The 14,384-nt window shown below is 44.4% G+C and overlaps 2 protein-coding genes across 5 annotated transcripts; one reads left to right on the forward strand and one right to left on the reverse strand.

The window, feature by feature from the left end:
* Positions 1-6,012: 6,012 nt before the first annotated feature.
* On the forward strand, positions 6,013-11,308 carry LOC110489699 (interferon regulatory factor 4). 3 transcript variants are annotated; one of them, XM_021562473.2, is made up of 10 exons: positions 6,013-6,164; positions 7,105-7,163; positions 7,343-7,465; positions 7,600-7,780; positions 8,150-8,292; positions 8,418-8,502; positions 8,663-8,716; positions 8,833-9,222; positions 9,403-9,442; positions 9,814-11,308. In XM_021562473.2, the coding sequence occupies exons 2-10, from the start codon at positions 7,107-7,109 to the stop codon at positions 9,815-9,817; spliced, it is 1,077 nt and encodes a 358-aa protein (XP_021418148.1). In that variant the 5' UTR covers positions 6,013-6,164; positions 7,105-7,106; the 3' UTR covers positions 9,818-11,308. The 3 variants fall into 3 exon arrangements, with proteins under 3 accessions (XP_021418148.1, XP_021418146.2, XP_021418147.2); XM_021562471.2 differs by having other exon boundaries at positions 6,014-6,164; positions 9,339-9,442; XM_021562472.2 differs by having other exon boundaries at positions 6,014-6,164; positions 8,666-8,716; positions 9,339-9,442.
* LOC110489700 (ER membrane protein complex subunit 9) lies at positions 11,036-14,370 on the reverse strand. 2 transcript variants are annotated; one of them, XM_021562474.2, is made up of 6 exons: positions 14,157-14,370; positions 13,550-13,746; positions 13,304-13,380; positions 13,028-13,097; positions 12,813-12,907; positions 11,036-11,618 (listed from the first exon to the last, which is right to left on the reverse strand). In XM_021562474.2, exons 2-6 carry the CDS (start codon positions 13,742-13,744, stop codon positions 11,438-11,440), a joined length of 618 nt encoding a protein of 205 aa, XP_021418149.1. In that variant the 5' UTR covers positions 13,745-13,746; positions 14,157-14,370; the 3' UTR covers positions 11,036-11,437. The 2 variants fall into 2 exon arrangements, with proteins under 2 accessions (XP_021418149.1, XP_021418150.1); XM_021562475.2 differs by having other exon boundaries at positions 13,550-13,790; positions 14,157-14,364.
* Between the last annotated feature and the right edge of the window lie 14 nt (positions 14,371-14,384).

The following is a 14,384-nucleotide window of genomic DNA, read 5'->3' on the forward strand; positions in this document are numbered from 1 at the left end:
TGCCGTCAGTCCAAACAATTAGCCAAGCAAGGGAAGTTGACAATGTAAGACCCTCAGCCCTCGTTTGTGATCGAGTGTGCAATCCTGTTATCTCCGAGGCCTGAAACACCCCATAATTAAATTTGTGATGATTGAACATCAGCTAAGAAAAGTCAGACAAAAGTTAACATCAATATGAGAGTAGTCAAAATAAGTGTAAGTAAAAACATTTGTAAATAAGTTAGAAATTGTGCTACTAAGGCACATGACGGCACTAACATGTTTGGTAAAAGTTGTGATGCTTTTGTTTGGTTAGCTTTTGGAAACGTTAGCTAGCGCATACCTGCGGATGGCTAGTATTCCATGTCTGCGGATGCGTAGTCTTCTAGCCAAGATATAGCCCAGATATGAAATGCAACCATAATGGACTGTAGCGCATATACAGCACACACAACCGCTACCGGTGGTTCCATGATGACAGAAATCCGTGGGACGAACGAGTGACGAATTTCCGGGCAAGGGCGGTCCATTTAAAATGAATCCATTCTTCCCTTGCCCTGCAAGTGTCAACTCATCATGTGTCATGATTCGTCATCTTCTTTGGTGGGGTTTATCGGTAGTTGGCATTCAACGTTATGGTGCATTACCGCCACCTACTGTACTGTAGTGTGGGCCAGCGACGGGGAAACTAAATCCTACCTGCCGGCTCCGTTGCTCTAAAAAAGATAACGAGTGGTGCAGCAGTCTAAGGCACTGCATCACAGTGCTAGAAGTGTCACTACAGACCCGGGTTCGATCCCGGGCTGTGTTGCAGCCGGCCACGACTAGGAGACCCATAAGGTGGCGCACAATTGATCCAGCGTCGTGAGGGTTTGGCTGGCCGGGATGTCCTTGTCCCATCACGCTCTAGCAACTCCTTGTGGTGAGCCGGGCGCTCGGACACGCTGACTGCGGTCGCCAGTTGTAAGTTGTTTCCTCCGACACATTGGTGCGGCTAGAAGCAAAACGGCTTGGCAGGGTCGTGTTTCGGAGGACACATGGCTCTCGACCTTCGCCTCTCCCGAGTCCGTACGGGAGTTGCAGTGAGGAAAAAATAATAGAGAGCTGGGACCAAAGTAACAAAGCCTACCATCAGCAAGGGCATTGAAGATGAAACGTGGCTGGGTCTTTCAGCATGACAATGATCCCAAACACACCGCCAGGGCAATGAAAGAGTGGCTTCGTAAGAAGCATTTCAAGGTCCTGGAGTGGCCTAGCCAGTCTCCAGATCTCAACCCCATAGAAAATATTTGGGGGGGGGGGGGTGAATAGTTATGCACGCTCAAGTTGTTTTTGTCTTATTTCTTGTTTGTTTCACAAAAATATATATATTTTGCATCTTCAAAGTGGTAGGTATGTTGTGTAAAGCAAATGATACAAACCCTCAAATCTATTTTAATTCCAGGTTGTAAGGCAACAAAATAGGAAAAATGCCAAGGGGTTGAATACATTTGCAAGCCTCTGTACATGTTCCTCAATGAAAGAATGCTCACTCCTTCCCCGTCAGACAGCACATTACATTTAGCAACTTCTTACACTTTCCCACCACTCTCTCAATGTGTTCTGCTCAGGTCAGTCTAGTGTCAAATAGGGTTTGGCCGGGGTAGCCCGTCATTGTAAATAATAATTTGTTCTTAACTGACTTGCCTAGTTAAATAAAGGTTAAATAAAATCTCCCACCTTCATCCTCTACAGAGAACCTGAATCCCCACATTAATGCCCACCGCTCTACCTCATGATATGTCATTAGAACCTACCCTAACTAGAAACCGTGGATAGAACCACCGCATTTACCGTGGAAAGATGTCTGGGAATATGGCCGAATATAAACAGTGTAGTTATTCACTCCACAAGGCAATCAAACAAACAAAAATGTCGGTATAAGGACAAAGTGGAGTCGCAATACAACGGCTCAGACACGAGACGTATGTGTCAGTGTCTACAGGCAATCACGGACTACCAAAAGAAAACCAGCCACGTCACGGACACTGACATCTTGCTTCCAGACAAACTAAACACCTTCTTTGCCCACTTTGAGGATAATAGTGCCACCGACGCGTCCCGCTACCAAGGACTGCGGGCCCCCACTCGCCTTCTCTGTGGCCGACGTGAGTAAGACATTTAAACGTGTTAACCCTCGCAGGGCTGCCGGCCCAAACAGCATCCCTAGCCACGTCCTCAGAGCATGAGCAGACCAGCTGGCTGGTGTGTTTATGGACAATCTCTCCCTAGACCAGTCTGCTGTCCCCACATGCTTCAAAATGGCCACAATTGTCCTTGTACCCAAGAAGGCAAAGATAACTAAGTGACTATCGCCCCATAGCACTCACTTCTGTCATCATGAAGTGCTTTGAGAGACTAGTCAAGGATCATATCACCTCTACCTTATCTGCCACCCTAGACCCACTTCATTTTGCATACCGCCCCAATAGGTCCACAGACGATGTCATCGCACTGCACAATCCCATCTGGACAAGAGGAATACCTACGTAAGAATGCTGTTCATTAGTACCCTCCAAGCTCAACCCCGCTCTGTGCAATTGGGTCCTGGACTTTCTGACTGGCCGCCCCCAGGTGATGTTGTTTTCTACCTTAATCTCCACTTCGCTGATCCTCAACACTGGGGCCCCACAAGGGTGCATGCTCAGCCCCCTCTTGTACTCCCTGTTCACTCATGACTGCTTTGCCTTGCAAGCCTCCAACTCAATCATCAAGTTTGCAGATGACACAACAGTAGTGGGCTTGATTACCAACAACGACGAGACAGCCTACAGGGAGGAGGTGAGGGCACTCGGAGTGTGGTGTCAGGAAAACAACCTCTCACTCAACATCAACAAAACAAAGGAGATGATCGTGGACTTCAGGAAACAGCAGAGTGAGCACCCCCCTATCTATATCGATGGGACAGCAGTGGAGGTTAAGGTCCTCGGCATACACATCACGGACAAACTGAAATGGTCCACACAGACAGTGTGGGGAAGGCGCAACAGCGCCTCTTCAACCTCAGGAAGCTGAAGAAATGTGTCTTGACACCTAAAACCCTCAAACTTTTACAGAAGCACAATTGAGAGAATCCTGTCGGGCTGTATCACCTGGTACAGCAACTGCACCGCCCACAACCGCAAGGCTCTCCAGACTGAAAAACAGCTTCTATCGCAAGGCCATCATACTGTTAAACCGCCATCACTAACACAGAGAGGCTGCTGCCTACAGTCGTTGCCAAAAGTTGAGAATTCCCCAAACAATCGGAAAGGGGATTCATCAGAAAAAATGACTTTACCCCAGTCCTCAATAGTCCAATCCCTGTACCTTTTGCAGAATATCAGTCTGTCCCTGATGTTTTTCCTGGAGAGAAGTGGCTTCTTTGCTGCCCTTCTTGACACCAGGCCATCCTCCAAAAGTCTTTGCCTCACTGTGCGTGCAGATGCACTCACACCTGCCTGCTGCCATTCCTGAGCAAGCTCTGTACTGGTGGTGCCCCGATCCCGCAGCTGAATCAACTTTAGGAGACGGTCCTGGAGCTTTCTGGACTTCTTGTGCGCCCTGAAGCCTTCTTCACAACAATTGAACCGCTCTCCTTGAAGTTCTTGATGATCCGATAGATGGTTGATTTAGGTGCAATCTTACTGGCAGCAATATCCTTGCCTGTGAAGCCCTTTTTGTGCAAAGCAATGATGACGGCACGTGTTTCCTTGCAGGCAACCATGGTTGACAGAGGAAGAACAATGATTACAAGCACCACCCTCCTTTTTGAAGCTTCCAGTCTGTTATTCGAACTCAGTCCATCAGCATGACAGAATGATCTCCAGCCTTGTCCTCGTCAACACTCACACCTGTGTTAACAAGAGAATCACTGACATGTCAGCTGGTCCTTTTGTGGCAGGGCTGAAATGCAGTGGACATGTTTTTGGGGGATTCAGTTCATTTGCATGGCAAAGACAGACTTTGCAATTAATTGCAATTCATCTGATCACTCTTCATAACATTCTGGCGTATATGCAAATTGCCATCATACAAACTGAGGGAGCAGACTGAAAATGTATATTTGTGTCATTCTCAATACTTTTGGCCACGACTGTACATAAACTCGAAATCATTGGCCACTTTAATAAATGGATCACTAGTCACTTTAATAATGTTTACTCATCTAACATGTAAACTCAGCAAAAAAAGAAAAGTCCCTTTTTCAGGACCCTGTCTTTCAAAGATAATTCGTAAAAATGCAAATAACTTCACAGATCTTCATTGTAAAGGGTTTAAACACTGTTTCCCATGCTTGTTCAATGAACCATAAACATTTAATGAACATGCACCTGTGGAACGGTCATTAAGACACTAACAGCTTACAGACGGTAGGCAATTAAAGGTCACAGTTATGAAAACTTAGGACACTAAAGAGGCCTTTCTACTGACTCTGAAAAACACCAAAAGAAAGATTCTCAGGGTCCCTGCTCATCTGTGTGAACGTGCCTTAGGCATGCTGCAAGGAGGCATGAGGATTGCAGATGTGGCCAGGGCAATAAATTGCAATGTCCGTACTGTGAGACGCCTAAGACAGCGCTACAGGGAAACAGGAGGGACAGCTGATTGTCCTCGTATTGGCAGAGCACGTGCAACACCTACACAGGATCGGTACATCCGAACATCACACCTGCGGGACAGGTACGGAATGGCAACAACTGCCCGAGTTACACCAGGAACGCACAATCCAGCCATGAGTGCTCAGACTGTCCGCAATAGGCTGAGAAAGGCTGGACTGAGGGCTTGTAGGCCTGTTGTAAGGCAGGTCCTCACCAGACGTCACTGGCAACAACGTTGACTATGGCACAAACCTACCGTCGCTGGACCAGACAGGACTGGCAAAAAGTGTTCTTCACTGACGAGTCGCGGTTTTGTCTCACCAGGGGTGATGGTCGATTTGCGTTTATCGAAGAAATTAGCGTTACACCGAGGCCTATACTCTGGAGTGGGATTGATTTGAAGGTGGAGGGTCCATCATGGTCTGGGGTGTTGTCACAGCATCATCGGACTGAGCTTGTTGTCCTTGCAGGCAATCTCAATGCTGTGTGTTAAAGGGAAAACATCCTCCCCCCTCATGTGGCACCCTTCCTGCAGGCTCATCCTGACATGTCTCTCCAGCATGACAATGCCACCAGCCATACTGCTCGTTCTGTGCGTGATTTCCTGCAAGACAGGAATGTCAGTGTTCTGCCATGGCCAGCAAAGAGCCCGGATCTCAATCCCATTGAGCACGTCTGGGACCTGTTGGATCGGAGGGTGAGGGCTAAGGCCATTCCCCCCAGAAATGTCCGGGAACATGCAGGTGCCTTGGTAGAAGAGTGGGGTAACATCTCACAGCAAGAACTGGCAAATCTGGTACAGTCCATGAGGAGGAGATGTACTGCAGTACTTAATGCAGCTGGTGGCCACGCTGGTGACTGTTACTTTTGATTTTGAAATCCCCCTTGTTCCGGGACACATTATTCAATTTCTGTTCATCACATGTCTGTGGAACCTGTTCCGTTTATGTCTCAATTGCTGAATCTTGTATGTTCATACACATTTTTACGCATGTTAAGTTTGCTGAAAATAAACACGTGAGAGGACCATTCTTTTTTTGCTCAGTTTATATACTATTTTATACCATCTATTGCATCTTGCCTATCCCGCTCAGTCATCGCTCATCCTTATTTATATGTACATATTCTTATTCCATCCCTTTAGATGTGTGTGTGTATTTGGTAGTTGTGGAATTGTTAGATTGTTGGAATCTAGAAGCACAAGCATTGCTACACTCACATTAACATCTGCTGACCATGTGTATGTGTCCAATAAAATGTGATTTGAAGTGTCCACTTCATTTGAGGGCTGAGGGGTGTCTGGTGATTTTTATGCATTCGGGTGTTAATTGTGAGAGACTCTGCCTGGGGAGACGACTTTCTGAGCATAGGCCATATTTTAAGCGATATGTTGCCCCCTGGCGTCACAACAGTACCTAAGTTAGTTCTGTAAAGTCACGTGATTTTTGGGAAAAGGTCTCCCTCTGCTCTGTGCGAGGCAAGTAAACAACTTCTGGATTTCCAGTCAAAGTGCTATGCGGGGGTGCGCTCAGCTGTAGTTAGGAAACGGAGGAAACGCAACCTAAGGTAAGCGAAACCAGGTCACCCAATAACATACATTAATGACAATCATTCTAAATCTGTGGAAAATATGTATGTTTCGCTTCATGAGCAATCTTGATTTATTTACTTCGCTATTTTTAGATGGAGACGAATAGTTTGATATATATTTCATACCAACCGATGCAGAATAAAAAGTAATTACTTTAGGATCATGATCAACGTGATTAGGTCGCATGTGGCTCAGTTGGTCGAACATAGCGCTTGCAACGCCCGAGTTGTGGGTTCGATTCCCACGGGGCACCCGTGCGAACAAAAAAAATGTATGCACTCACTACTGTAAGTCGCTCTTATCAGCGTCTGTTGCATTTATAAAATGTAGTTATTTCATGCTTTATCATGAATATACAATTAAATATATTGTAATGAAACAGCAGGGAGTAGGTATCGAGCCGAGGTCCGGCGCGCTATCGACTGTGCCGCAAAAGAATGCTCCTGCGGGCAGAGACGATTTCCGCGTTTATAAACCCAGGGTCGTTACACTATAGTATCGTCTCTAAGTGTAATCACAGTCAAACCATCTTTGGCAGAATATTTATTCACCAATAATACATGTAAAAGTCCAGTAAGTAACAATGTGAGCGACCCGACCAAATTCATATAGAAATGTGAGTTATGGATGTCATTTTCATTGAAAGCAAGTCTGATAAGCTGTATATCCATTCTTTGTGCGCTACTTCTATGCTTACGGCTAGCTCATCTTTTTACTTCTGGTTTTGTACACCATCTTCAAACAGCTGAAAATAACTTTTGTTATTTATGCACTACCACACTCATCACAGCTAGCACTCTTTATGTATTCTGTTTGGTTTATTTATTTTCCATTGTATAGTGTATCGTTTTTATCAGATACAAAAATGTGTATTGCCAAACTAGACTCAAATAAAGTTATACCGCGTCTTCACAGCTATGGCATCTGGGAAAATTCGCTCCACACGCAGACTACGCGCTTGGATGGTAGAACAGGTGAGTGTTTGTGGAGGATGGGCTCAATAGTCAAATGTGTGTTAATTGTAACAGCTGATTACAGTGAGTGTTTCAGCTGGTATGTCATAGTGATAGGTAGAGTCAATGTACTGTCTGGGAAATGGGTTGAGTGTTTCCCAAGCAACACTCACCACATCCTGTTGAATGTATTGGTGCAGGTCAGCAGTGGGAAGTACCCTGGCCTGATATGGGACGACGACGACAAGACCATGTTTCGTATACCATGGAAACACGCTGGGAAACAAGAATTCCGCAGCGAAGTGGATGGTGCCATCTTCAAGGTCCTGACACTAACAACTTTATGACTACTAGTTCATTGACATTTTACAGTAGGCTCATCATGTATTATCTATTAAAAACACAATAGTAGATATTACTTCCTGCCTCTAAATGCCTTCCTCTTTCTACTCGACAGGCGTGGGCAGTGTTTAAGGGGAAGTTGTCTGAGGGGTGTCATGCGGACCCTGCCTCCTGGAAGACGCGGCTGCGAGTTGCTCTCAATAAGAGCCCGGAGTTCAGAGAGGAACCTGAGAGGTCACAGCTGGAAATCTCCGAACCATACAAAGTCTACCGCCTCGTACCCATCAACGAACAAGGTGAGACCAGCACACACGCTGTTAAACTATGTTTGTTTATTTCTAACCCGCTGCTAAGATGTTCCAGCAATTATCTTTTGATCCTTTGTGTAGAGATCTATAACCACATACCTACGATCTGGCAATAGAAACTGGGTGTAGCAGTGTACATTCTTTAAATTTCACTCAAGGTTGAGAAGATTGACATTTGGAATATTTGCCAACTTCAATACTCTAGTTCCCTCAGTCAGTCCAAAGGTTCATAGTCATACCAGAGTCAACCATGCAAATTAGCACAACAATAACTCCATATAGTTTGTAGCTATGGAGACAACTTCAAAGCAGGGCAGTAAACACATTCGTGACCTATGGTCCCTTTTCTCTTCACAGCATTGGGGAGTGTTGACATGAAGGTCCAAGCCAGAGCAGGGGGGAGGAAGAGAAGGAGCCGCGATTCAGACATCGAGGCGGAGGAAGAGGTGGTGAAGGTCAAGCAGATGAAAGAGGTTACCACCTCCCTACCAATCACCATGGTGGGTCTGGCATTTTGAGGAGAAAATAACAATCCAATGGAAACAAGTTATAGAAACTTTTGGATGCATCTCTATTAGTTATGTCAGTCTCTCTCACCGACATGTTTGATGTTTCTATTTATCAGTCTGTTCAGGAGATTGAGGAAAGTGTTCTTACAATCCAGCTAGACCAGGTTGATCAGCCCTCGGTCATGGTGAAGAGTGCTGGGAGTAAGTCTTATGTCTTACTAACGCAATGTCATGTCTGTCAGACACTGAATCTCTATGTTAGTTGATGCTGGATCTCTCAGCCACTGTCTCTTCATTCTGTGGAGTTCCAATAGCATGTGGTTGATTGACATGCTCTTGACAGTCTGTTGTCTTCCTCTAGCAGTCAATGAGATCCAGGTGAACTTCACGATCGAGACCGTCCCTCCCCCTGGAGGTAATGCTGCAGTAAATGCTAGAGAGAGTATTACAGAGTATATCAGAACTGTTTTTCATCACATACACTGAAAATGCAGTCTGCTGTCTCTCATTCAATCTCATTCTCTCCCCCAGCCCGGGACTCTTTCCATGTCTTAGTGAAGTACATGGGAGAGGAGGTGCTTAAACGTGGGGTCATGGGCAGCGATGTCCGGATCGCCTATCTGCCCTCTTCGCCCGTTCCCCCCACCCTGATGGTGGCTGGGTTCCCCCGCATCCCCCTGCCCGACCCCCCTTCCACCTTGACCTCCAGCATCGGGCCCCAGTTCCAGGCCCTCTCCACCCTGCTGCCCTTCATGGAGAAAGGGGTGATCCTGACCTCCACGAGAACAGGGGTCTATGCTAAGCGCTACTGCCAGGGCCAGGTGTTCTGGACAGGGCCACATTCAGCCACGGCGGGACCGCACAAGATGAACCATGCTGTGGAGCCCGTGCGGCTCTTCGATAGAGAGGCTTTCAGAATGGGTGAGTGACATGGGGCTGTTCACTCTCTCGGTGAGGATCATCCCACTTCTTTTTTGTCCCCTTAATGAATTTGAGTATTTCAGCAGTCAGTGTGTATTTACTGACTGTTTCCTTAGAGCTAGACCACTTCAGCAGCCACGGGGGAGACCCTCCTCAGTGTGGCTTCACCTTGTGTTTCAGTGACAAAGAGGACCCATCCAGCAAACTCATCATCACACAGGTACAGCTGACTAAGCCGTTCCCACCTACTCATAAAATAACTGTTAAACCTGTTCAAATGTAAACAAAAAGGTGTAGCAAATGCATACCGTAGAATGTTAATACTAGTCTATTCAATCTGCGTCGCAGAAGTTCAGCTTTACAGCGTGATTGAAATTTAAAGGCAATGTTTCTGCTTTAGCGAAGACTGCATTTGTCAGCTCAATCTGAAGTTACCTTTAAAATATATATATATTTTTTTAAATCAGGGAATCTGTTAACAGCTTTACAGATTGAATAGATCCCTAAGGTTTATGAAAGTACAGCATTGCTACACCTTATTTTTCCCTGTGAAATAAAGAGGGATTGAACCACCCACCCCCTCTCCTCCAGATAACCCTACCCTGGGCTCAGCAGCAGGTCAAGGAAGCTGAAGACTTCCGAGAGTCAATGGCCTACTTCCGCAACATAACCAGCGAATCAGGAGAGGTCCCCATCAACCTGGTATCAGGTTCATTGCTATCCGAGATCCTTGGGACGTCCCTACCTTAAACATTTAAAAATGTCAACTTCAAATGGGGGTGGGATAGCACGTAAAAGTGGCCTTTAGCATCCAATCACAGGAAATCTTGTATAATTGACTAGTCTTTTTTTAAATGAAGCACTCTGATCTGATACTAAGGCATACACATGATGCACCAAATACTTGTCTGAATAGCACTACATGGAGTACGTCACTTTGGTTTTGCCCTTTACCAACTTGTGATGTTATACTGATGTTCCAAACTCACTTTTATATGGAGTCAGATACTTCTACTCCTTGTTGCAGTCTTTGAATGCTGACTGGTACTGCGTCAGACACCTCTCTGTGTCCTCATGTTGCTTACATAGGTGTACCTGTTGACCAAGTTGTTTTAAGTAGCATATGAGAGAAACACTGACAGGCTCTGAAGCCATAGTAGGCTGAAGGTCTGTGATTTGATCATCACCATGCCAACCGTTATGAGGCGGGAAACAAACTTGTCTTCCATTTCTGTTTCTGAAAGTGGTAACGCACATTTCTATAGAGGACATTCATATTCCTAGACTTTGAAGCAGGCTCCTTCACTAGAGACATTGGACTCTTAAATGTGTTTGCAAGTATGTATTCAAGAGCAAGTGAGTTTGTTTTGCATTTGTTAATCTGCTCTCCATAACTCAGCACTTACAACTAGTCCCAACCGTAGGAAGTTAATGGTGTTAATTGAGATTGGCCCAGTTTTGCATGGCAGGTCACTTTACAGGTTTACCCAATTAGTAAATTACACAAGCCACAGTATAAAGCAGGTGTGGAGACTGTTCTAGGGTTATGGTGTGTGGAGACTGTTCTAGAGTTATGGTGTGTGGAGACTGTTCTAGGGACCATGTCTGAAAGGTTGTTTTCTGCACCTTTGAACTGGCAATCTGTTGTTCGATCTTGCTCTATTGCACAAATCAAGTATGTTTATATAAGGTCTACTTAAGCCTTTAAGTGCACAAGGTGATGGCTGGCCTCGTCAGACTTTTTAATCTGTTAGTATTGTAGAAATGAATGTGAATTGATATTTATATGAACATAGCACATGAACACTTGAAGTAGTTTGTAGATGTAGTTTAATAAATTGAGATAAAGTTACACACTGAAAGCAGTGGGAAAGGATGCACATAATGTGATGCCATTAGCAGTCAGTGAACTATGAGCACAGCTTTGTCAGTTGTAAGTGGGTTAACAACATGGCTACTGGGTTTGACAAGGCACACTGACTGAGAGACCGGAAGACTGCACATCTGTCAAACTGTAAATATTTGTTATTTATGCTTGTCTTTTATTCAATGTTCTGTCTGACCGCATTAAATGTATTTCATATTATCTTGGATGATGTGCGCTTATTTGACTGTTAGATGTTAATAAAAATATTCTTAAAATTTGTAGTATCAGTAGGTTTAAGACAAATAATTCAAACTTTTTTAAAGTAACAAATTAAACCACAAACTTATTTCAGACATTACCATTGGCTGGTGAGGCAAGCTCTGCTATTTTGGCATTGAGTTTCTGATTTGTCCAGTCCCTAGTGATGTCGTCCAAATGGCTGTCAAAATCCACTAATAATGAGTGATCTCCAGAGTCCAGCAGCTGATTGGCTATTTCCCGAGTCTCCTCCCACTGCCGCAGCATTATCCTGGAAGAAAAACAAAGGTAGCTTTAAATGAACCTGTACTTCCCTCTTCAGGTACTAACACTAACCATGTTTCCATCCAACCTTCTTATGCAAGTAAAGTACATGACAGATGAAAAATGTCACGACAGGCCTGATGGAAACATTACATTTGGCGGTGCACTTTCCAAATGTTGACAAAACATGCTAGACAAGGTGGGATCTTTTTGTCTAAAATTGTGTAAATGACAAAACGCTTATGCACATTGATAACCATATCAAAGTAAACTTGGAGTCAGGCGATATGTTAGGTTGTCCTCCCACTACGACTTGGGAAAGTATGCAATTTATTAGGCAAGATGAAATAAGTTATGATATACTTCACAAGGTGGTGAAAGTGCAGTGATGAGCTTTATGCTCCTTTCCAATAAATATTGAGGGTCTAATTCTGGTGACATGCTTGGCTGCCATTTCACAAAGATAATCTCTCTTTTGTCCTTAATACTCTCATGTAGGTGTAACCGATGTGAAATAGCCAGCTAGTTAGCGGTGGTGCGCACTAATAGCGTTTCAATCGGTGACGTCACTTGCTCAGACCTTGAAGTAGTGGTTCCCCTTGCTCTGCAAGGGCCACGGCTTTTGTGGAGCGATGGGTAACGATGCTTTCGTGGGTGTCAGTTGTCTGTGTGTGCAAGAGGGTCCCTGGTTCGAGCCCAGACTAAAGTTATACTGTTACATAGTGCGGGTATAGCCTATCTGCCAGCTGTTGGCTAGAGCACACGTGCCAAGACCAGAGTGGGCACATTCATTATATAACGCAACATTGTGACAAAACCATCAGTAGTGTTGAAAATGTGATGAAAACCCATTTAACGTGTACTTTTTATTTCGGTACATGGGAATTTAACCACAAGTTGTTTTTATGTGCACTAGGTCATCACACACAGCCTTTTATCTGCAACGAGTCAATTTGATGGAAACATCTCTGGTGGGAAAATACACATTATTTTTATGCAGATTTTAGAATATTCGCATGAAAATCTGTCACCATTTAGATGGAAACCTAGTTACTGACTATTGGAATTTAGTTCCATGCTCACTCAGACGCAATGTATGTAGTCATATGCAGTTGATAAAAGGTGTGCTATTAACACAAAAGCAAACTGTAGTTAACTACAGTATCTTGAAAGAAGGATAGCAGAGATGTCCAGCTCTTACGTGTGTTTGTCTTTGAGGGTCCAGCGGGTGTCTTTCCGCTCATACATCACTATGGGAGGCACCCTGTAGTCAGGTGACATCTTTCCACCATCAATCTGAAAAGCCACATAGATCAGAGATAAGTAGATGGCACACAGCATAAAGATTTACCAAAAATCTGCATTGTGACCATGTACACACACAGGAATTTAGACTAAAGTTTTGTGGATGCTTACCATTAACAAAACTGCATTGTTACACTGCTCGGCAATCTTATCTGCAATCTTCAATGCACATGGCGTAGGGCTGCCCAGCGAAGGGGAGAGAGAAGGAATGGTTAGTGTTTAACACAGATGATATTTTTATTTAACTAAGCAAGTCAGCTAAGAACAAATTCTTATTTTACAATGACAGCAGTGCATGACAGCATATGCATGTGATAAGCAGGCTATCAGCCACTGAAACTACCTAAGAGAGAAAATAACATCTACAGAGGTGAAGCTGGACCACACCTGTTGTCTGACACACAAGCGTTGGCTTGGTAGTATCCTACAATCCTTTGCTGTGTCTGTGCACACCATACATCCACCTGAAGCAAAAGGTATGATACATTACAGCATAACAAATACATTAAGTCAAAAGACAACCACAATGTACATGCACCACTGCCAGGTAAGGATGAGTAGTAAGGCGATCTGTATTGGTCATTTCAGACACATGTTTGACAGTGAAGACCACTCAGGATATTAAATGGTTACCTGTGTGAGACCCAGCTGGGTGATGGGAGCCAAAGGTAAGTGAGAGTGGAGCAGGGGAACACAGTCCGTCACACACACAGCACCACCTGCTGGACTGGACGACAACAGCAGCCCATTGACACTACACCGTGGAAACAAACAGCCGTGCAGGTACATCTTCACATAGGCCAGACAGGACAGCTCAACCTCCCCCATTGCTGTGGACAGAAAAGGGTGCACAGACCAGAGAAAATGCAGCAAACTGCATTTAGTGATGAATACGTTGTTATAGTGACATGGAATAACTACAATAAAACACTATTGTTGGCTGGATTTGAGCATTTTGATGGCAGAAGTCATGAAAGCTGAGATGGTAATAAATAGGTGTAACAGCTATAGTAACTAGCTGAAATGGTAGCCAGCTGGTTAGCACACATCTATGGTCGAAGGGCCTGCCTACGTAGATAGTTATGGCCAATAGTAGTTACTATCCTTTTATTAAAGTAGAACTGGGAAAGTTTATAGTGTAGATATTGAAAAAAATCAATCATTTGATAGGATATATAGGCATTCATCACGAGTTAACGTTACGTTAGCTAGCTAACAGTTAGTAGCAAGCTAGGCTTACCGTCAATGGATATTATTTGCTGGGATGAAATTTCAGAAGTCCAGTAAAACAAACGTCTTGTTTGAAACTCATATAATAGTGCATGTTAATACATATTTAACTGAATATTGATCATTTACAAACGTTTGCACTGTGGAGCTGAAACTGCATCATTCATTAAGACCATTTCCTGTTCCGTGCCCGCCTACCAACAGTACATCTGCATTTGGGTTGGTAAGGATAGCGACC

The sequence above is a fragment of the Oncorhynchus mykiss genome, chromosome 15, assembly GCF_013265735.2.
Source record: "Oncorhynchus mykiss isolate Arlee chromosome 15, USDA_OmykA_1.1, whole genome shotgun sequence".
NCBI classification, from domain to species: Eukaryota; Metazoa; Chordata; class Actinopteri; order Salmoniformes; family Salmonidae; genus Oncorhynchus; species Oncorhynchus mykiss.